Source organism: Bombina bombina, chromosome 12 (genome assembly GCF_027579735.1).
Source record: "Bombina bombina isolate aBomBom1 chromosome 12, aBomBom1.pri, whole genome shotgun sequence".
In the NCBI taxonomy this organism is placed as follows: Eukaryota; Metazoa; Chordata; class Amphibia; order Anura; family Bombinatoridae; genus Bombina; species Bombina bombina.
Genome location: NC_069510.1, coordinates 58,178,021 through 58,200,986, shown reverse-complemented (window position 1 = coordinate 58,200,986; position 22,966 = coordinate 58,178,021). Strand labels below are relative to the sequence as shown.

Sequence of the window (22,966 nt, the reverse complement as noted above, 5' to 3'; positions counted from 1 at the left end):
CGTTACCAGATATGGGGATTTTCAGTCTGCTAATTGGAATGGTGCACCTCATTAGACATGTGGGGATGAGGTAATCTCCTGATTGTCATTTTTTTTAGATCTTTCCCAGTTTTTGAAAGCTAGGGCTCCGTTTGCTGGTCCTGCGGGTAGGCCTGTGTCTTTTTGGGTGTTAACCTCCGGGTTGCCTTATATTTTATTTGTTTTTGTTTCCTTCGGGAACCTTCTGGGATTGATACCCTTTATTACTTCTTCGGAAGATTGTTTTGGACATGTTAGTCCTATGTTAAGAATGTCTGTTTCTTTTTTTTTTTTTTCCCCTATGAGGTAGAATTTATGCAGATTGTGGGTTAGGGCCTTAAGCGCTGGCTGGTCCTGTAGGGTTCGTTAGGTCTTGCAGCTGTGCAGACACATGGCGCTGTTCTGCTTGACTAGTTTGGTAGAAGCGCCGAGTGCTCCGGTTATCTTTGTTTTTCATGTTCAACTAAGCATTCGAGAGGACCTGTGGGTTTGTGAGGTGGGAAGGATTGTTTCAGTCCTTACAGCCTTCAGTCATAGATGACCGGGCAGGTGAGTGTTCCGCTGCGTCACTCTATCGGACATCTGATTCCTTCAGAACCTAGAGCTCCCCCAGGTGGTGGAGACATGGAGGGCTCAGCGCCCCTTTTCCGCAGTTGAGCGGTTTGGCCTTCCGTTTAAGGCCTCTGGATTTGTCCTTTTGGGCTCGATCCAACAGCTTGTACAGGATAGCTGTTTAGCATGCGGAAGGTTTGCAGTTTACAACCTGTTGCAGCTCTTGATACCTTGCAGGTGTACGCGTATGCTTTTTATAGTATAGCTAGATGCAGCTCCTACTCTTGGACGTGTACTGTCTGTCTGATTTATAAGAGACCTTTGGGTCTTCGTCTTTTGTCTCTGGGCAAGTTGGATCTCCTTTTCGGGATCTGTGTTTCCGGATGATGGTTGCTCCCTGTGGGGACTTGGTTTAGCTTGGGGTTTCCCAGAGCTGGGAAGGCTTAGTGCCTTTATCTTCCTTGTGTCCTCTGCTTACACGGAGGTAATGGGGAGTCTAGCCCTGCTAGTAGGGTTTTTTTACTTTGAGGTCTCCCTTGGTCGTTCTGAGGCTCTGAGAAGTCTCTTTATATGACTTCTAGCCTTGCTTCTTGGAACGTTGGGCTTAGCTAGGGGTGGTTCCTTCCTTTGGTCGGGGCTCTCGAGTTCTTCTCGCTATCTGGATTCTCTGGATATGCATCTATTTCCCTTGTGTCTGGCCTTTTGGCTAGTCTGGGGTTTAGTTCTAGGGTAAGGTTTGCCTGAACTATTAGCTACCCTGACCTACCTTTCTCCCTGAGACTTCCGGTTGCTGAGGCTTGTCCTTTTTCCTGACCCAGTCTTGGGTTGTTTTGGAATCTTGGATCTCAGGGCTGGTCGGGATGTTCTACGGTAGTGGCTATGTCCTTATCCCATCTGCCTGACCTGGTCATGGTTGGCCAGGTTTTCAGAGTATTTATTACTCTTTGCAACAGTGTATCCCTTGTCATCTAGTGGGTAGCTGTGTGGCTTGCGCCTCAAGGCTTGTTGGTTTATTCCCAGCTGCTGGCACTGGAGGTCCAATTTCTGGTGTGCTTTAGGCTTGCATTCTCCTGGTCAGCTTGCCAGTTGTCAGGGTTTTTCCCTTTTGTGTTTGCCATGTGCTGCTGGCAGCCATTTTACTCACCTCTCTTCCTGACTTGGTGCATTGTGGGGGATGCTGCTCACTTCCTGCACTTCCATTTATTGCCAGACTGGTGTGCATCATCCATGTGAGACAGGATGCAGTCTCAGAATTGTGATGTCATCACTTATTATTTAAAGGGCCTCTGTTCAGTATGCTTTGCCTTTGCGTTGTCTCAGACCTGTTTGTGAGAGTTCCTGTGTATTACCTGGCTGCCTGACGTCCTTCCTGGTTCCTGATCCCTGGCTTGTTCCTGACTCTGCTGTTTTCCTTGTTCCTGATTCCGGCTCGTCTGACTATTCGCTTTGGCTCCTGACTCGGCTCGTCTGACCACCAGCTCTGGTTTTGACTCCTGGCTTGTTATTTGACTTGTGGACTTTTTATTATTTTTTGCTATTAATAAAGGTGTGATTATTTTTGCACTTCTTGTCTGTCTGATTCCTGGCACCCTGACATTACACAAAGGCCATGAATCTTGATGGTGCTAATAATCCACCTTTACCTGCCATCATTTCCAGAATTAATGTACAGGATCAGCCATTTGGATCAATTTGCACTAGCCCTGCTGACTCGCACTGCACATTTGGACCAAAGTGTCCCGCAAGTAATGGCTGCTCCTGTTTCCGCTGCTGCACCTATGCCTACCAGGAGCATGTCCGGTTCTGCACCTCTACCTCAGAGATATTGAGGCGATCCTATTCAGTGCAGAGGGTTTTTGAACCAGGTGGGCATTTACTTTGAGATGTTATCTCAGGCGTTTCCCTCTGACAGAGCTAAGGTGGGATTTCTCATCTCGTTACTCTCTGACACAGCTCTTGCCTGGGCTAATCCCTTGTGGGAGACTAATAAACCTGTGATTTCAAATTACCCTGAATTTGTGGCCTCCTTTCAAAGGGTATTTGATGTTCCGGCTCGCTCCTTCTCTGCTGCTAAACGACTCATGTCCATTCAGCAAGGTACAAGATCTGTTGCTCAGTATGCTATTGAGTTCCGTACGCTTGCCGCAGAGGTAGGTTGGAACAATGAAGCCCTTGTTGCCGCCTTCTTTCATGGGCTCTCTGATGCGATTAAAGACGAAGTTGCTGCCAGAGATTTACCAGAGGATCTCGAGGCATTGATGTCTTTTTTGATCCTAATTGACATCAGACTCAGAGAGAGGCCCTATTTCAAGGAGAGCTTGTGGAAGCCTCCTATTCTGTTGTCTCCTACGTGTTCGTTCCCACCCATGCCTCCCTCTCCTCCCATGCCTCCTGGTCCCGAGTCACCAGGTACTGCTGAGCCGATGCAGTTGGGATTCACGCGTCTCTCCGCGGCGGAGAGGGCCTTTAGGAGGTGGGAGGGGCTCTGCCTCTGTTGTGGGTTACAGGGCCACCTTTTGAAGTCTTGTCCTACACGGCCGGGAAACACTCACACCTAAGGTCCTGTTGGGGGCAGACCTTGGGTGGTTTATCCTCGTCCCCGGAACCGCTTAAGGAGAAACCTTTGGTCATGGTTGTCCTTTCCTGGGTGGACTCCTCCATAGTCACTCAGGCTCTTGTTGACTCCGGTGCTGCGGGCTATTCCTGTTTTGCCTCGGTCCATTCCGCTTGCTATTAAGGCCATTGATGGCAGGCCCCTTCAGCCCGCACTCGTTCCTTACGAAACTGCTCCATTGTCCATGGCTGTTGGGGCTCTCCATTTTGACACCCTCCAGTTCCAGGTGATAAACTCTCCGCATTTTCCGGTTGTTCTGGGTTATCCCTGGCTCCAAAAGCACAATCCCAGTCTCAACTGGTGCAGGTCCGAAATTTTGTCGTGGTCCCCGCAATGTATTTCCACTTGTCTTCGGAAACCAGCTAAAGTCTTGTGCACGTCTTCGGTATCTCAATTGCCAGTGGAGTACCGAGAGTTCCTAGACGTGTTTGACAAGGTGCGTGCCGGTACGTTGCCTCCTCACCGGTCTTACGATTGTGCCATAGACCTGCAACCCGGAGCCATTCCTCCTCGGGGCCGGGTGTACCCTCTGTCTGTTGCAGAGAATTGTGCTATGGAGGAGTATGTTGTCGATGCTCTGTCACGGGGAATCATCTGCAAATCCTGCTCTCCTGCAGGGGCTGGCTTCTTCTTTGTGAAGAAAAAGGGTGGCGAGTTAAGACCATGTATCGATTATAGGGGTCTTAATCGTCTTACCATTAAGAATGCTTACCCTATTCCGCTCATTACGGAACTTAATGACCGCCTCAAGGGAGCTATAGTCTTTACTAAACTTGATTTGGGAGGAGCGTACAATCTCGTTAGGATTAAGGAGGGCCACGAATGGAAAACAGCATTTAACACCAGGAGTGGGCATTATGAGTATCTTGTAATGCCCTTTGGCCTATGTAATGCTCCTGCTGTTTTTCAGGAATTTATTAATGATCTCCTACGAGATATGTTGCAACAGTGTGTTGTTGTGTACTTAGAACACATCCTCATACACTCACCCACACTTGAGGCTCATCGTTCTGATGTTACACGGGTTCTTCATAGACTACGTGAGAACGGCCTGTTTTGTAAACTCTAGAAATGTGAGTTCCATCAGACTCAAGTAACCTTCCTAGGTTATGTTATCTCCGTTGCAGGGTTCTCTATGGATCCTGACAAGTTATCTGCAGTTCTGCAGTTGGCCCAGTTGGTCTATTCAACGTTTTTTGGGCTTCGCCAATTACTATAGAAAGTTTATTAAAAACTTTTCTTCCTTGGTCAAACCTATCACAGACATGACCCGTAAAGAGCATGATCCACTTCATTGGTCACCTATTGCCATTAAGGCCTTTGATAGTCTTAAGACTGCCTTTGCTGCCGCTCCAGTTCTGGCTCATCCTAACCCTGTCCTGCCTTTCGTTCTTGAGGTCGAGGCGTCTGAGACTGGAGTAGGTGCCCTCTTGTCTCAACGTCCTACGCCTGATGGTTCCTTGCAACCGTGTGGTTTCTTCTCTAAGAAATTGTCTCCAGCGGAGTGCAATTATGAAATTGGCGACAGGGAATTACTGGCCATAATTTTGGCACTTAAGGAATGGAGGCATCTTCTCGAGGGTACTAGTGTGCCAGTGCTCATTCTTACTGATCACAAGAATTTAACTTATCTATTTGAAGCAAAACGTTTGTCGCCCCGACAGGCCAGATGGGCGCTATTTTTGTCTCGGTTTAATTATGTGGTCTCCTACCTGCCTGGTAGTAAGAATGTTAGGGCTGATGCCCTCTCTGGACAATTTTTGCCTCTGTCCAAGGAGGAGTCTGTACCTACTCCTGTTATACCTCCTGACCATATTTTGGCTACCATACGTACTAATTTGACTTCTCCCTTGGGGGAGGAGAGCCTGGCTGCACAAACCAATGCACCTCCTGAGAAACCTAGTGGTAAGTGTTTTGTTCCTGAGAATCTTCAAACTAAACGTTTGCACACTTACCACTATCCTAAAGCCGTAGGTCACCCAGGCAAGAACCAAATGATTTGGTCTGTCACTCGACAATTCTGGGGGCCAGGTCTTCGTTCTAATGTTGCTGCGTATGTTGCCTCCTGCTCAGTTTGTGCACAGAATAAGACTCCTCTACGTCTTCCTGTGGGTCTTCTTCAACACATTGCTAATGGTGAGCATCCTTGGACACATCTTTCCATGGACTTCATTGTCAAGCTCCCTGTTTCCAATGGCAATACTGTTATCCTTATGGTGGTTGACCATTTTTCTAAAATGTCACATTGCATTCCCTTGATGAAGCTGCCTACCGCTCAGGAGCTTGCTTCAATTTTTGCCCGGGAGGTCTTCCGTTTACATGGGTTACCCAAGGAGATAGTGTCGGACCGGGGTAGCTAGTTTGTCTCCAGATTTTGGCGTTCTTTTTGTGCTCTAATGGGTAGCTTTCCTTCTCCTCGGCATATCACCCTCAATCCAATGGGGCTGCGGAACGGTCTAATCAAGCTCTGGAACAGTTCCTCCGTTGCTATGTCTCAGATCACCACAATAATTGGTCTGAACTGTTACCTTGGGCAGACTTTGCTCGAAATAGTGCTATTAATGCTTCCTCCAAGTTATCCCCGTTCATGGCGAATTATGGGTTTCAACCATCCTTGTTGCCTGATTCATTCATGTCTCAGGGTATTCCGGCTTTGGAGGAGCATCTTCGGCAACTCCGTTCCACGTGGGTGCAGATTCAGGATTGCCTTCATCGTTCTATGCAGCGCCAAAAGGACAGTTGTTGCCCTTCCAGCATCATCCCTTTCCTTTAGGGGATATTCTCCTCCCTATGGAGATGGAGTCCTTACTTTGGGCTTCTCCTGGGTGGGAGGCGGAAAGGGGGATTGGTTTCCCCTGGGGTATTGCTGACCCAGACTTGTTGGGCCATTATTTTGAAAGATCCTTAGGTCTATGGCCTTGTTGTCTGTTTTCAGAGTCGGGTTGTACTTGTACTCTGTGGGGATGGCTGTGCTATCCTTTTGCTCGTTCCTGTACCAGTTTCGGGATTCTTTTGTTTACCTGTCTTGGATCCCTGAGTTTGGGTTGGGCCAGCTGCGTGTGGGTCTGCAGGTGAGGATGACCGAGCGGTCTACGCGCTGCGTTCAGATCGCAGTCTCCTCTGGATGTGTGAGCTTGTTGAGTCTATCCTGTTAGCTCAGTCTACTAAGGTATAGATTTTCCTTTCAAATTGCTCTATTGATTTCAGAAGAGGGTTTACTCTTCCTTCGGGTTCTGAGGGTATACTCTTCTACTCAGGGGCCTCGATTGAGGTTTGTGTCCCCTTTTTAGGGACCTGTGTGTAGGTCCGGCGGCTTAGGTCGCCTGGAGTGTGTCCTCTGTCTGGGGGTTGTTTTGTGGTCTGTTTCTTGCTTTACTGCTTCTTTCGTCGCAAGTACCCTCTGTTCGTCCTGTTATGAACTCCGTGTTATCAACCTTGGGGTTTTTCTCCGGGGGGTATTACACACTTGTCATGGTCGAATACTTTGGTATTCTATGTTCAGACACTGGGAGGACTTTGCCTCTTCAGTTGCTTTCCATGCTTGCAGGATGTTGGAGATGTTTGTTCTGTCTCTGTGCCCGGTTTTATACCAGGTTTTTCGCTTGGTATAGGCGTTGCCTCCTTTCCCTGTTTGGGCCCCTTTGGGTATCTGTGAATTGGTCTTGGAGGTGTTCTTTTTTGTATTAGTGGACCTTTCGCTCTCCTCGGTTCTCCTTGCCTTGTCCCCTCTGGTTTTTTTTAGCTGGTGTCCCCTTCATTTGTGGAGGGTGTGCGGTGGTGGACCGTCTGTCGGACGATGGTGTATTCTGGAGGACTATTGGCTCAGTTGAGTCAGTTTTGCAGTCTCTAGTTTGGCTCTGGACTAGCTGCGAGTCAGTGTCCTTGGGGTTTTTCTTTTAAATATTTTCTCTGCCTCGGACGAAGCGTTTTTTTTTGGGTTTTTTATTGGGTAGAGGTTCAGGCCTGGTGCTCTCAGTATGGGCCGCCTATTGTACCCTCCCGTCTTGGCATTCAGTGTCCTCTATAGCTTGGGTATTGTTTTCCCAAAAGTAATGAATGCAGCTGTGGACTCTTTCCTTTTTTAGATGAAAAACATAAATTATGCTTACCTGATAATTTTCTTTTCTTCTGATGGAAAGAGTCCACAGCTCCCCACCCGTAGTTTTATGTGGGGCGTCCTTATTATTCTTTTGGCACCTTTCACCCTGATATTTCTTCTACTGTTCCTTGTTCCTCGGTAGAATGACTGGGGGATGAGGGGAGTGGGAGGAGTATTTAAGCCTTTGGCTGGGGTGTCTTTGCCTCCTTCTGGTGGCCATGTTCTTTTTTCCCAAACGTAATGAATGCAGCTGTGGACTCTTTCCAACAGAAGAAAAGGAAATTATCAGGTAAGCATAATTTATGTTTTTCTGCTCTTCAAGCTTTTTCAACGGGAAATGATACTGGAATACCTCCATTCTTCTCCAGATGAGAATATGGCCAGCATAGAAGCATACACATGTATTCTTGCTTCTTATTGGCTCACTGTCTGTATCCTCTGTTGGCGTGACACAGTAGCACAACATCAAAGGGACAAGAAACCCACATTTTTTTTCTTTCATGATTCAGATAAAGAATACAATTTTACAAAATGTTCCAATGTATTTATTTTTTTAATCAGATTTGCTTTGTTCTAATGTTATTCTTTGTTCAAGAAATATCTAGATAGGTGTGCATAAGTCTGGAAATAGTGTTGCCATATAGTGCTCTTGCTAATGCATAACATTGTTGCAAAACCACTGCCATATAGTGCTGCACGTGCACACTCCTGAACTTATCTTTCTGCTTTTCAACAAACTATAAGAAAATGAACAACATTTGATAATAGAAGTAAATTGGAAAGTTGTTTAAAATTGTATTGTATTGGGTTTTATGTCCCTTTAAAGTTCCTTTAAAGTCCCTTTTAAACTTTATGATTTAATTTATGAATGCTATTTAAACAACTTTCTAGTTTACTTATGTTATGAATTTCCTTCTTAATATGAGGAGAGTCCACGGCATTGTTCCTTACTGTTGGGAAATACTGAACCTGGCCACCAGAAGGAGGCAAAGACACCCCAGCCTAAGGCTTAAATACTCCCCCTACTTCCCTCATATCCCAGTCATTCTTTGCCTTTCGTCAAAGGAGGTTGGCAGAGAAGTGTCAGAAGATTCGGAGTAGTTCCTTATGAAGGGTATCTACCCTTTGAAATGGGACTGGAGTTTTAAGTAGTCTTGTCAGCATCTCAGTGAGAGCATTGACGAATGTTAGAGTCTGGAGATGCAGAGAGAGTCTTTCTGCGAACCCATCCAGACTCGTATTAACAGCTCCTAAGCATTCAGTGTTGACGAGTTTCACTGCCTGCTTCCATCACTCAAGTCCATGTCAGGAGAGATGCTACAAGACTGTCAAACTTGAGAGGCTGTGTTTCTGTTCCACGGCATAGTTTCCGGTAAGATAGTTTCATTTTTTAGACACATAATGCAAGAAGACAGGTTCACAGTGTGGCTCCTTTTATCTGTTTAGAATCAAGGGTTAATATCTCTGGAGGCGGATTATTGAACAGGGGGGAATTAATCGCATAATTTTATTTTATTATGATTATGATGCAACATGTGTGAGATGTGGCTCAGGCAGATGTTGGAACGTACAGGTTTTACTTTCATTTTTGGAAGCTGCGCAGCCTGAAAGGCTTGGCGCTTTTTTTTCCTATAGCAGGGGCGGTTCCTGCATTGCGCACCATGTGACCGGGTGTGGTTACACTGATTTCCTCTTTCCTGACCGTGCAGTTTACCGGAGAAGAAGCTGTTTTCTCTGTTTGGCCTGGGTCATAGGTTGTGGTGAGTGCCCCAGCCATTTGGGGTATAAAGGTGCCGTTTTATCTTATAATCTAATACCTGTCTATATTGTGAGGAGGCCGCGGTATACTCGCCTGCTCAAATGTGTTTCACATGACTTGATAAAGTAATCATGTCAAAGAAAGTTAATATGTTTGATACCACTGAGCCGTCTACCTCTGAGGGGTCTCTGTCCCGTGAGGTGCGCAACTTACAGTCATCTCCTAATACACATGCAGCTTTCCATAGCACTCCTAATCCTCCATCTGGAGCGGCCCTTTTACCGCCAGACTTTACTGAGAAATTGCAAACGGCAGTGTCTGCGGCCTTTAGTGCTTTACCTCACCCTGCTAAGCGCAAGCGAAAGGTTAAATATTGCTATCCTTCCCAGGGGTCATCTACTAACTTCTTTATTATACGATGATGAAGGCGCCTCTGATACTTCAGAGGGTGCTCTTTCTGGGTCGGAATCTGCTGCCTCTAGGCCTCCAGCTGCGGAGGAACCAGTCTTTAGATTTAGGATTGAGCATTTACACTTTCTGTTGAAGGAAGTTTAGGCTACGTTAGAGGTTCCAGAGCCAAAATTATCTGAGGAACCTTTGATTCCTAAATTAGATAAGGTCTACGAGGACAGGGTTGTACCACAAACTTTCCCGGTTCCCATAAAGATGGCGAACATTATTAAGAATGAATGGGAAAGAATTGGTTCTTCATTTTCCCCTTCTTCGTCCTTTAAAAAATTGTTCCTGGTCCCGGACTCTCAATTAGAGTTATGGGGCTCCATCCCTAAGGTGGATGGCGCTATCTCCATGCTTGCTAAACCCACTACTATCCCGCTTGAGGATAGTAAGTCTTTTAAAGAGCCCATGAATAAGAAAATAGAAACTCTGTTAAGAAAGATGTTTCAACATACAGGATATTTGTTTCAACCGGCAGCGGCTGTTGCTGCGGTTGCTGGGGCGGCTACCTACTGGTGCGACTCCTTATCTGAGTTGTTAGAGGTGGAGGGTCCCCTCAATGTGATCCAGGAAACAATTAAGGCCTTAAGGGTGGCTAATTCTTTTATTTGTGATGCAAATATGCAAATTATTTGCCTGAATGCCAAGGCTTCAGGTCTTTCTGTTCAAGCCCGTAGGGCATTCTGGCCCAAGTCCTGGTCTGCGGACATGACTTTGAAGTCAAGACTTCTTTCCCTCCCGTTTAAGGGAAAGATTCTATTTGGTCCAGGCCTGGACTCGATTATCTCCACGGTTAGTGGAGGCAAAGGTGCCTTTTTACCGCAGGATAAGAAGAACAAACCTAAAGGATAAGGTCCTAATTTTTGTTCCTTTCATTCAGATAAATACCAACGTCACCATCCCTATGCAAAGCCCGAACAATCCAAGGGGACTTGGAAGCCGGCTCAGTCTTGGACTAAATCCAGGCAGAACAAAAAGCCCACCGAGACAAAGTCAGCATGAAGGGGCGGCCCCGGATCCGACTCTGGATGGCATAGGGGGCAGACTGTCGCTCTTTTCGGACGCTTGGTTTAGGGACGTACAAGACCCATGGGTCCTGGAGGTCATCTCTCAGGGATACAGGATAGGTTTCAAGTCTCATCCACCCAGGGGCAGATTCCTCTTGTCAAACCTGCTTTCAAGGCCAGAAAAGAGAGAAGCCTTTCTGAGGTGCGTGAAGGATCTCTCCTCCCTTGGAGTCACCTCTTGTAGAAAATGGTCTGGGATACTATTCAAACCTTTTTGTGGTCCCAAAGAAGGAGGGAACTTTCCGCCTGATTCTGGACCTAAAGTGCTTAAACAAATTCCTATCTGTCCCCTCATTCAAGATGGAGACAATAAGGTCCATCCTTCCCTTAGTTAAGGAAGGACAGTTCATGACCATGATAGATCTGAAGGATGCTTACCTTCATGTTCCAATACACAAGGAACACTTCAAGTTCCTAAGATTTGCGTTCCTGGACCAGCACTTCCAGTTTATTGCACTTCTGTTTGGTCTAGCTACTGCTCCAAGAGTTTTTAGGAAAGTTCTGGGGGCTTTGCTTGCAGTGGCCAGAACCAGAGGTATAGCAGTAGAGCCATACTTGGACGATATTCTGGTTCAAGCACCATTCTGTCGTCTGGCAGAGGACCATTCGAAAGCCCTTCTATCTCTTCTTCGATCTCATGGATGGAAGATAAACTTAGAAAATAGTTCTCTTATTCCCAGTACCAGGGTTGAATTCCTGGGTACTATAATAGACTCCATATCCATGAGGATATTTCTTACAGACCAGAGACGTTACAAGCTAACTTCTGCTTGTCTTGCCCTCCAGACCTCCTTAAGGCCCTCTGTGGCTTGGTGTATGGAGGTGATTGGTCTCATGGTGTCCAGTATGGATGGACATCATTCCTTTTGCCAGATTCTATCTCAGACCACTTCAGCTATGCATGCTGAGACAGTGAAATGGCAAACATTCGGATCTGTCTCAACAGATTTCTCTGGACAACCGGTCGAGAGAATCATTCTCCTGGTTGCTCTGTCCAGATCACCTGTCCTAAGGGACATCCTTCTTGAGACCATCCTGGGAGATTGTAACTATGGACGCAAGTCTCTCAGGATGGGGAGCTGTTTGGGGTGCCAGGAAGGCACAGGGCCTGTGGACTCGAGAGGAATCCCTCCTCCCGATCAACATTTTGGAACTTTGAGTGATCGTCAATGCTCTGAAGGCTTGGCCTCTTATGGGTTCATCCCAGTTTATCAGATTCCATTCATACAACATAACCTCGGTGGCTTACATCAACCATCAGGGGGAGCGAGGAGCTCCCTTGCAATGAGGAAATTCTGGAGTGGGCAGAGGCCCACAACTGCTCGCTGTCAGCAATCCACATTCTGGGTGTGGACAACTGGTAAGCGTATTTCCTCAGCAGACAATCCTTTCATCCGGGGGAATGGTCTCTTCATCCCGAGGTGTTTGCGGAGATTTGCAACAGATGGGGGACACCGGAGATAGATCTCATGGCGTCCCGGCTCAATTCCAAGCTGCCCAGATATGGGTCGCGGTCCAGAGATCCTCAGGCGGATCTAACAGATGCATTAGCAGTGCCTTGGAGGTTCAATCCAATTTACATTTTTCCACCGTTACCACTTCTCCCTCGTGTAGTGGCCCGCATCAAGCAGGAGCAAGCATTTGTGATACTGATTGCTCCATCGTGGCTGCGAAAGATGTGGTTCGCGGATCTGGTGGGGATGTCCTCATCTCCTCCGTGGAAGTTACCTTGTCGCAGGGATCTGCTGAAACAGGGTCCTTTTGTTCATAATAATATAGATTCTCTGAGGCTGACTGTGTGGAGATTGAACGCTTAGTCTTAGCCAAAAGAGGTTTTTCTGAGAGGGTTTCTAACACTCTCATTCAGGCTCGTAAGCCTGTTACTCGTTGCATCTATCATAAGGTGTGGAGAGCTTACTTATTCTGGTGTGAAAAGCGTGGTTTCGCCTGGCATAGGGTCAAGGCTACCAGGATTCTTTCCTTTCTCCACGAGGGTCTGGAGAAGAACCTTTCTGCCAGTTCTTTGAGGGGACAGATTTCGGCCCTTTCTGTTTTGCTGCACAAGAGGCTCACTGAGCTCCCTGACGTGCAATCCTTCATTAGGATCAGACATGTGTTTAGATCTAACGCTCCACCTTGGAGTTTGAATCTTGTTCTAAAATTTTTGCAACGGGCTCCGTGTGAGCCTATGCATTTGGTTGACATTAAGTTGTTGTCCTGGAAGGTTATTTTTCTATTGGCTATTGCGTTGGCATGCAGAGTTTCTGAAATGGCTGCCTTGCAATGTGTGCCTCCTTATCTGGTGTTCCACACTGATAAGGCTATTTTACGTACCCACTTGGGTTTTCTTCCTAAGGTGGTGTCTGATCGTAACATCAATCAGGAGATTGTGGTTCCTTCCTTATGTCCTAATCCATTTTCTTCGAAGGAACTTTTACTTCATAACCTGGATGAGGTTTGAGCTTTGAAGTTTTATCTTCAAGCTACTAAGGATTTTAGACAAACTTCTTCCTTGTTTGTTATCTACTCTGGGAAGCATAAGGGTCTGAAGGGCTCTTCGACTTCCTTATCTTTTTGGTTGAGGAGTGTTATTCCCTTAGCTTACGAGTCAGTCAGTCAGTATCATTCAGTGTCCTCTAGAGATCTTGGGTATAGTTTTCCCAACAGTAAGGAATGATGCCGTGGACTCTGCTCATATTAAGAAGGAAAACTGATCATTTCATTTCCTTCTGTATGAGGAGAGCCCTTATACTCTGATGGACGGACCAAAATTTGTTTCTCTTCTGGCACCATTTATTCCCTGATATTTCTCCTACTGTTCCTTGTTCCCTTGGCAGAATTACTGGGATATGAGGAAAGTAGGGGGAGTATTTAAGCCTTCGGCTGGGGTGTCTTTGCCTCCTCCTGGTGGCCAGGTTCAGTATTTTGCAACAGTAAGGAATGATGCCGTGGACTCTCCTCATACAGAAGGAAATTAAATTATCAGGTAAGCATAATTTATGTTTTTCTTTATATCCTTTGTTGAAAAGCAGGGATATAAGCTCAGGAGCCTGCCCATTTTTGGAGCACTATGTGACAGCAGTTTTGCAAAAATGTAATCCATTTGTAAGAGCACTAGATGGCAGCACTATTTCCTGCCATGTTGTGCTCCAGATGAATACCTAGGTATCTCTTCAACAAAGAATATCATGGGAACAAAACAAATTTTATAATAGAGGTAAATTGGAATTTTTTTTAAAATTGTGTTCTCTATCTGAATCACAAAATATTTTTTTGGGGTTTCATATCCCTTTAACTCCTTGCTTAAAAATGAAATGCTTAAAAAATAGGGCAGTTTAATTTTACACAAGAATGTGCTACAGAAGACTGGTTATAATTAAGGAACACCAGTGACCGTACAAAGTGCTGACATTGTGCGTGTCAGACGTAAGGAAGAACGTGGTAGCCTTTTGCCACACTGATATTTCTTTTAGTGCTCTTGGTCTGTTTGGTAGCAGAAATCAAGATGCAATATGCTATATCTCTTGTGATCCAAACGTTGAAATGCTTACAGTTTTACAGTATAACTTTGTATCCTACTTTATAGTGGACCAATTCCTTTGCCTAGGCTAGTTCCTGTTTCACCAGAATGAATCTCTTCCCTATGTATTTTACAGTTATGGTTCTATCCAGCTTTTGTGTTGATGTCAATTAAATACTTTAATAACAGGGGAGAGAAGACCTTATGCTACATTCTTCTTATAAACAAGGCCTAACATACCATGAGAATAGAGTTACATAGCTTGGAGATATTTGCTACTATTATGTGTATGTTATTTCAGCGGAAACCGGTAAAGAAGGGCCCCCACTCCTCACCTCAGAGTCTACAGGAAGTGAAGAAGGCTAACCGATTAAGGCGGACCCCCGAGAGAGAACTTTGTGATCAGTTACAGGGTCTGGTAAGGTCTTCCCATTTTTGTTTAAAGTGTTTAACTCCAAAGTATGTGTTCCATTACCTGTATATCTCTTTTATGCCTGTGCAGGACCTAGGTAGGGAGCAGACTGTAGAAGGAACAGGACTGGTGTATGATGAGCATATGACTCTGCCCTACTGTCTCTGGGATAGCAAGTAAGTGTCTTATAACAATGTCAGAAAGTGCAGAGCAAGATGGGGGAGAGGGGGGTCATAATGTTTTTTATTTAATAGTTCTGTATAAGTTATTAGGGGAAACACTCTTTATTAGACTCAATTTTGATTTATGATTTAGCACTTAAAGGGATACTACATTTAGCCACCAATCAGCAAGCTCTACCCAGGTGCTGAGCCAAAAATGGGCCGGCTCCTAACCTTACATTCTTGCTTTTTCAAATAAAGATAACAGGAGAAGGAAGAAAAATTGATAATACGAGTAAATTAGAAAGTTGCTTAAAATTGCATGCTCTATCTGAATCATGAAAGAAAAAAACCGTGGGTTTAGTATCACTTTAAAGAGACACTGAACACTAAATAGATTTCATGCACCTCCCTCTAATCATGGGCGCTGCCATTTTGGAACCTATGTTATACTGCAAGTATCTGAAGGTGAGTTACTGCACATGTGCAAACAGGTCAGCATTAGAAAGTAGCAAATTTACGATTTTAGCATGGCGGCACCCATGACTAGAGGGAGGTGGTAGGGAATAACCTCCCTCAATACTATGCTTATACAATGTATTTAGTGTTCAATGTCCCTTTAAGCTTTATAAGCGCTCTCTGTTTTGTTTTTTGGGGGGTATCTGTATAAGACCATTGCTTGGCTATTTGTACAGATGTGTTATTTTTTAGCATTTTTTTGTTTGTGCAGTGAAAATCAGGTCTTTGTGTAAACTGGTTTCACGAGCTGTTATTACATATGGATGTGACAGAAAGCAAGATTTCTCCAACATAGGTGTGTCCGGTCCACGGCGTCATCCTTACTTGTGGGATATTCTCTTCCCCAACAGGAAATGGCAAAGAGCCCAGCAAAGCTGGTCACATGATCCCTCCTAGGCTCCGCCTACCCCAGTCATTCTCTTTGCCGTTGTACAGGCAACATCTCCACGGAGATGGCTTAGAGTTTTTTAGTGTTTAACTGTAGTTTTTATTATTCAATCAAGAGTTTGTTATTTTGAAATAGTGCTGGTATGTACTATTTACTCAGAAACAGAAAAGAGATGAAGATTTCTGTTTGTATGAGGAAAATGATTTTAGCAACCGTCACTAAAATCCATGGCTGTTCCACACAGGACTGTTGAGAGCAATTAACTTCAGTTGGGGGAACAGTGAGCAGTCTCTTGCTGCTTGAGGTATGACACATTCTAACAAGACGATGTAATGCTGGAAGCTGTCATTTTCCCTATGGGATCCGGTAAGCCATGTTTATTACGATCGTAAATAAGGGCTTCACAAGGGCTTATTAAGACTGTAGACTTTTTCTGGGCTAAATCGATTCATTATTAACACATATTTAGCCTTGAGGAATCATTTTATCTGGGTATTTTGATATAATAATATCGGCAGGCACTGTTTTAGACACCTTATTCTTTAGGGGCTTTCCCAAAGCATAGGCAGAGCCTCATTTTCGCGCCGGTGTTGCGCACTTGTTTTTGAGAGGCATGGCATGCAGTCGCATGTGAGAGGAGCTCTGATACTTAGAAAAGACTTTCTGAAGGCGTCATTTGGTATCGTATTCCCCTTTGGGCTTGGTTGGGTCTCAGCAAAGCAGATACCAGGGACTGTAAAGGGGTTAAAGTTCAAAACGGCTCCGGTTCCGTTATTTTAAGGGTTAAAGCTTCCAAATTTGGTGTGCAATACTTTTAAGGCTTTAAGACACTGTGGTGAAAATTTGGTGAATTTTGAACAATTCCTTCATGTTTTTTCGCAATTGCAGTAATAAAGTGTGTTCAGTTTAAAATTTAAAGTGACAGTAACGGTTTTATTTTAAAACGTTTTTTGTACTTTGTTATCAAGTTTATGCCTGTTTAACATGTCTGAACTACCAGATAGACTGTGTTCTGAATGTGGGGAAGCCAGAATTCCCATTCATTTAAATAAATGTGATTTATGTGACAATGACAATGATGCCCAAGATGATTCCTCAAGTGAGGGGAGTAAGCATGGTACTGCATCATTCCCTCCTTCGTCTACACGAGTCTTGCCCACTCAGGAGGCCCCTAGTACATCTAGCGCGCCAATACTCCTTACTATGCAACAATTAACGGCTGTAATGGATAATTCTGTCAAAAACATTTTAGCCAAAATGAACACTTATCAGCGTAAGCGCGACTGCTCTGTTTTAGATACTGAAGAGCATGACGACGCTGATAATAATATTTCTGAAGGGCCCCTAACCCAGTCTGATGGGGCCAGGGAGGTTTTGTCTGAGGTAGAAATTACTGATTCAGGGAACATTTCTCAACAAGCTGAACCTGATGTGATTACATTTAAATTTAAGTTGGAACATCTCCGCATTCTGCTTAAGGAGGTATTATCCACTCTGGATGATTGTGACAAGTTGGTCATCCCAGAGAAACTATGTAAAATGGACAAGTTCCTAGAGGTGCCGGGGCTCCCAGAAGCTTTTCCTATACCCAAGCGGGTGGCGGACATTGTTAATAAAGAATGGGAAAGGCCCGGTATTCCTTTCGTCCCTCCCCCCATATTTAAAAAATTGTTTCCTATGGTCGACCCCAGAAAGGACTTATGGCAGACAGTCCCCAAGGTCGAGGGAGCGGTTTCCACTTTAAACAGACGCACTACTATACCCATAGAGGATAGTTGTGCTTTCAAAGATCCTATGGATAAAAAATTAGAAGGTTTGCTTAAAAAGATGTTTGTTCAGCAGGGTTACCTTCTACAGCCAATTTCATGCATTGTCCCTGTCGCTACAGCCGCATGTTTCTGGTTCGATGAGCTGATAAAGGCGGTCGATAGTGATTCTCCTCCTTATGAGGAGATTATGGACAGAATCAATGCTCTCAAATTGGCTAATTCTTTCACCCTAGACGCCACTTTGCAATTGGCTAGGTTAGCGGCTAAGAATTCTGGGTTTGCTATTGTGGCGCGCAGAGCGCTTTGGTTGAAAACTTGGTCGGCTGATGCGTCTTCCAAGAACAAGCTACTTAACATTCCTTTCAAGGGGAAAACGCTGTTTGGCCCTGACTTGAAAGAGATTATCTCTGATATCACTGGGGGTAAGGGCCACGCCCTTCCTCAGGATCGGCCTTTCAAGGCAAAAAATAAACCTAATTTTCGTCCCTTTCGTAGAAACGGACCAGCCCAAAGTGCTACGTCCTCTAAGCAAGAGGGTAATACTTCTCAAGCCAAGCCAGCTTGGAGACCAATGCAAGGCTGGAACAAGGGAAAGCAGGCCAAGAAACCTGCCACTGCTACCAAGACAGCATGAAATGTTGGCCCCCGATCCGGGACCGGATCTGGTGGGGGGCAGACTCTCTCTCTTCGCTCAGGCTTGGGCAAGAGATGTTCTGGATCCTTGGGCGCTAGAAATAGTCTCCCAAGGTTATCTTCTGGAGTTCAAGGGACTTCCCCCAAGGGGGAGGTTCCACAGGTCTCAGTTGTCTTCAGACCACATAAAAAGACAGGCATTCTTACATTGTGTAGAAGACCTGTTAAAAATGGGAGTGATTCATCCTGTTCCATTAAGAGAACAAGGGATGGGGTTCTACTCCAATCTGTTCATAGTTCCCAAAAAAGAGGGAACGTTCAGACCAATCTTAGATCTCAAGATCTTAAACAAGTTTCTCAAGGTTCCATCGTTCAAGATGGAAACCATTCGAACTATTCTTCCTTCCATCCAGGAAGGTCAATTCATGACCACGGTGGATTTAAAGGATGCGTATCTACATATTCCTATCCACAAGGAACATCATCGGTTCCTAAGGTTCGCATTCCTGGACAAGCATTACCAGTTCGTGGCGCTTCCTTTCGGATTAGCCACTGCTCCAAGGATTTTCACAAAGGTACTAGGGTCCCTTCTAGCTGTGCTAAGACCAAGGGGCATTGCTGTAGTACCTTACTTGGACGACATTCTGATTCAAGCGTCGTCCCTTCCTCAAGCAAAGGCTCACACGGACATTGTCCTGGCCTTTCTCAGATCTCACGGATGGAAAGTGAACGTGGAAAAGAGTTCTCTATCTCCGTCAACAAGGGTTCCCTTCTTGGGAACAATAATAGACTCCTTAGAAATGAGGATTTTTCTGACAGAGGCCAGAAAAACAAAACTTCTAGACTCTTGTCGGATACTTCATTCCGTTCCTCTTCCTTCCATAGCTCAGTGCATGGAAGTGATCGGGTTGATGGTAGCGGCAATGGACATAGTTCCTTTTGCGCGCATTCATCTAAGACCATTACAACTGTGCATGCTCAGTTCAGTGGAATGGGGACTATACAGACTTGTCTCCGAAGATACAAGTAAATCAGAGGACCAGAGACTCACTCCGTTGGTGGCTGTCCCTGGACAACCTGTCACAAGGGATGACATTCCGCAGACCAGAGTGGGTCATTGTCACGACCGACGCCAGTCTGATGGGCTGGGGCGCGGTCTGGGGATCCCTGAAAGCTCAGGGTCTTTGGTCTCGGGAAGAATCTCTTCTACCGATAAATATTCTGGAACTGAGAGCGATATTCAATGCTCTCAAGGCTTGGCCTCAGCTAGCGAGGGCCAAGTTCATACGGTTTCAATCAGACAACATGACAACTGTTGCGTACATCAACCATCAGGGGGGAACAAGGAGTTCCCTAGCGATGGAAGAAGTGACCAAAATCATTCTATGGGCGGAGTCTCACTCCTGCCACCTGTCTGCTATCCACATCCCAGGAGTGGAAAATTGGGAAGCGGATTTTCTGAGTCGTCAGACATTGCATCCGGGGGAGTGGGAACTCCATCCGGAAATCTTTGCCCAAGTCACTCAGCTGTGGGGCATTCCAGACATGGATCTGATGGCCTCTCGTCAGAACTTCAAAGTTCCTTGCTACGGGTCCAGATCCAGGGATCCCAAGGCGGCTCTAGTGGATGCACTAGTAGCACCTTGGACCTTCAAACTAGTTTATGTGTTCCCGCCGTTTCCTCTCATCCCCAGGCTGGTAGCCAGGATCAATCAGGAGAGGGCGTCGGTGATCTTGATAGCTCCTGCGTGGCCACGCAGGACTTGGTATGCAGATCTGGTGAATATGTCATCGGCTCCACCTTGGAAGCTACCTTTGAGACGAGACCTTCTTGTTCAGGGTCCGTTCGAACATCCGAATCTGGTTTCACTCCAGCTGACTGCTTGGAGATTGAACGCTTGATCTTATCGAAGCGAGGGTTCTCAGATTCTGTTATCGATACTCTTGTTCAGGCCAGAAAGCCTGTAACTAGAAAGATTTACCACAAAATTTGGAAAAAATATATCTGTTGGTGTGAATCTAAAGGATTCCCTTGGGACAAGGTTAAGATTCCTAAGATTCTATCCTTCCTTCAAGAAGGATTGGAAAAAGGATTATCTGCAAGTTCCCTGAAGGGACAGATTTCTGCCTTGTCTGTGTTACTTCACAAAAAGCTGGCAGCTGTGCCAGATGTTCAAGCCTTTGTTCAGGCTCTGGTTAGAATTAAGCCTGTTTACAAACCTTTGACTCCTCCTTGGAGTCTCAATTTAGTTCTTTCAGTTCTTCAGGGGGTTCCGTTTGAACCCTTACATTCCGTTGATATTAAGTTATTATCTTGGAAAGTTTTGTTTTTAGTTGCAATTTCTTCTGCTAGAAGAGTTTCAGAATTATCTGCTCTGCAGTGTTCTCCTCCTTATCTGGTGTTCCATGCAGATAAGGTGGTTTTACGTACTAAACCTGGTTTTCTTCCAAAAGTTGTTTCTAACAAAAACATTAACCAGGAGATTATCGTACCTTCTCTGTGTCCGAAACCAGTTTCAAAGAAGGAACGTTTGTTGCACAATTTGGATGTTGTTCGCGCTCTAAAATTCTATTTAGATGCTACAAAGGATTTTAGACAAACATCTTCCTTGTTTGTTGTTTATTCCGGTAAAAGGAGAGGTCAAAAAGCAACTTCTACCTCTCTCTCTTTTTGGATTAAAAGCATCATCAGATTGGCTTACGAGACTGCCGGAAGGCAGCCTCCCGAAAGAATCACAGCTCATTCCACTAGGGCTGTGGCTTCCACATGGGCCTTCAAGAACGAGGCTTCTGTTGATCAGATATGTAGGGCAGCGACTTGGTCTTCACTGCACACTTTTACCAAATTTTACAAGTTTGATACTTTTGCTTCTTCTGAGGCTATTTTTGGGAGAAAGGTTTTGCAAGCCGTGGTGCCTTCCATTTAGGTGACCTGATTTGCTCCCTCCCTTCATCCGTGTCCTAAAGCTTTGGTATTGGTTCCCACAAGTAAGGATGACGCCGTGGACCGGACACACCTATGTTGGAGAAAACAGAATTTATGTTTACCTGATAAATTACTTTCTCCAACGGTGTGTCCGGTCCACGGCCCGCCCTGGTTTTTTTAATCAGGTCTGATAATTTATTTTCTTTAACTACAGTCACCACGGTACCATATGGTTTCTCCTATGCAAATATTCCTCCTTAACGTCGGTCGAATGACTGGGGTAGGCGGAGCCTAGGAGGGATCATGTGACCAGCTTTGCTGGGCTCTTTGCCATTTCCTGTTGGGGAAGAGAATATCCCACAAGTAAGGATGACGCCGTGGACCGGACACACCGTTGGAGAAAGTAATTTATCAGGTAAACATAAATTCTGTTTTTTACTTACTGATGAATCTTTTTCTTTATATTCAGTGTAACATGATATGAGATCCTCTTTGTGTTGCTCTTTCTGCTGCTATATAGCGGAGCTAACAGTAGGCGAGGGGTGACTCAGATTGTACAGCTTCTATCTTTTCTTCTACAGTTTTCCTGAGTGCCCAGCTCGCCTACTTGCTGTAAATGAAAAGCTGAAGGAGTACAAGTTGATAGAAAGATGTGTGCCAGTGCCTGTGAGTATCAAAAAGGGAATGTGAATCAAGTGATGGAAAAAAATCTTACAGTGAAAATGGAAGTTAATGAGGGACAGACTGCTGAGAGAGAACGGAAAGTAGTCAGATGGTTTGCATATATATATATATATATATATATATATATATATATATATATATATATATATATATATATATATAGATATATATATGTACAAAGAAATAGGTATCAATTGAGATACCAGCATTTCCTGATGGGATCCAGATTCTTCCATATATCATGTTATATACCTATCCCTGAACATGCGCTTCTGCCCTCCAGCCAATGGTTGGACTTCAAGAGAATGTGGTGTGTTAGGAGCATGGGGTAAGTGGGCACCACAGGTAGCTGCCCACAGCTGATATCACCCTTGGATATTGCCTATTGCTTGACTCTGTTCTCCAATAAAAACACTTGCTAAACAGACGTACAGTGCTGCAAGAAAATGCTCAAATGTGTTAGACCAGACTAAAAAATATTACTCAGAACAAGAACAGCAGTAAAGGACATGGGTAGAAAAGGCATAAATATATAAAGTCTTAAATTAAAAAGCATAGTCTAAGCTTAAAGGGACACTGAATCCAATTTTTTTCTTTTGTGATTCAGATAGAGCGTGCAATTTTAAGCAACTTTCTAATTTACTCCTATTATCATTTTTTCTTCATTCTCTTGCTATCTTTATTTGAAAAAGAAGGCATCTAAGCTTTTTTTTAATTCAGCTCTGGACAGCACTTTTTTATTGGTGGATCAATTTATCCACCAATCAGCAAGAACAACCCAGGTTGTTCACAATGGGTCGGCATCTAAACTTACATTCTTGCATTTCAAATAAAGATACCAAGAGAATGAAGAAAATTTGATAATAGGAGTAAATTAGAAAGTTGCTTAAAATTTAATGCTCTATCTGAATCACGAAAGAAAAAAATTGGGTTCAGTGTTTCTTTAAAGTCATAATTAGACATTCTTGATTTAGACAGGGCATACATTTTTAAACCACTTTCCAATTGACTTCTATTATTTAATTTGCCTCCTTCTCTTGTTTCCTTTGCTGAAAGGTTTATCTAGGTAATCTCAGGAGCACACCATGAGGACAGGCACACTATAGGAGTGTGTTGTAGTCTGATACAGTGAGGGCAGGCACACTAGGTTCTAACTGCTGATTGGTGGCTGCATATATAAACCGATTGTCATTGGCTCATCCATGTGATTAGCTAGAAACCAGTAGTGCATTGCTGCTCCTTCAACAAATAATACCAAGAGAATGAAGGAAATCATATAATAGAAGTAAATTATAAAGTTGTTTAAAATGATATGTTCTACCTAAATCAAGAAAGACATTTTTTGGGTTTCATGTCCCTTTAACTCTCAGTAATCTAAATAGGTTAGTC

The 22,966-nt window shown here is 44.6% G+C and overlaps 1 protein-coding gene across 1 annotated transcript in view; it reads left to right on the top strand.

Annotated features, from left to right (window-relative positions):
* Nucleotides 1–22,966, top strand: part of LOC128642875 (histone deacetylase 6) — a 338,039-nt gene that overhangs the window by 93,085 nt on the left and 221,988 nt on the right. The window contains exons 4-6 of the mRNA XM_053695741.1: nt 14,387–14,503; nt 14,588–14,673; nt 21,475–21,559. Of these exons, the coding sequence (XP_053551716.1) occupies nt 14,387–14,503; nt 14,588–14,673; nt 21,475–21,559 (288 nt within the window). The remainder of the gene's footprint in view (nt 1–14,386; nt 14,504–14,587; nt 14,674–21,474; nt 21,560–22,966) is intronic.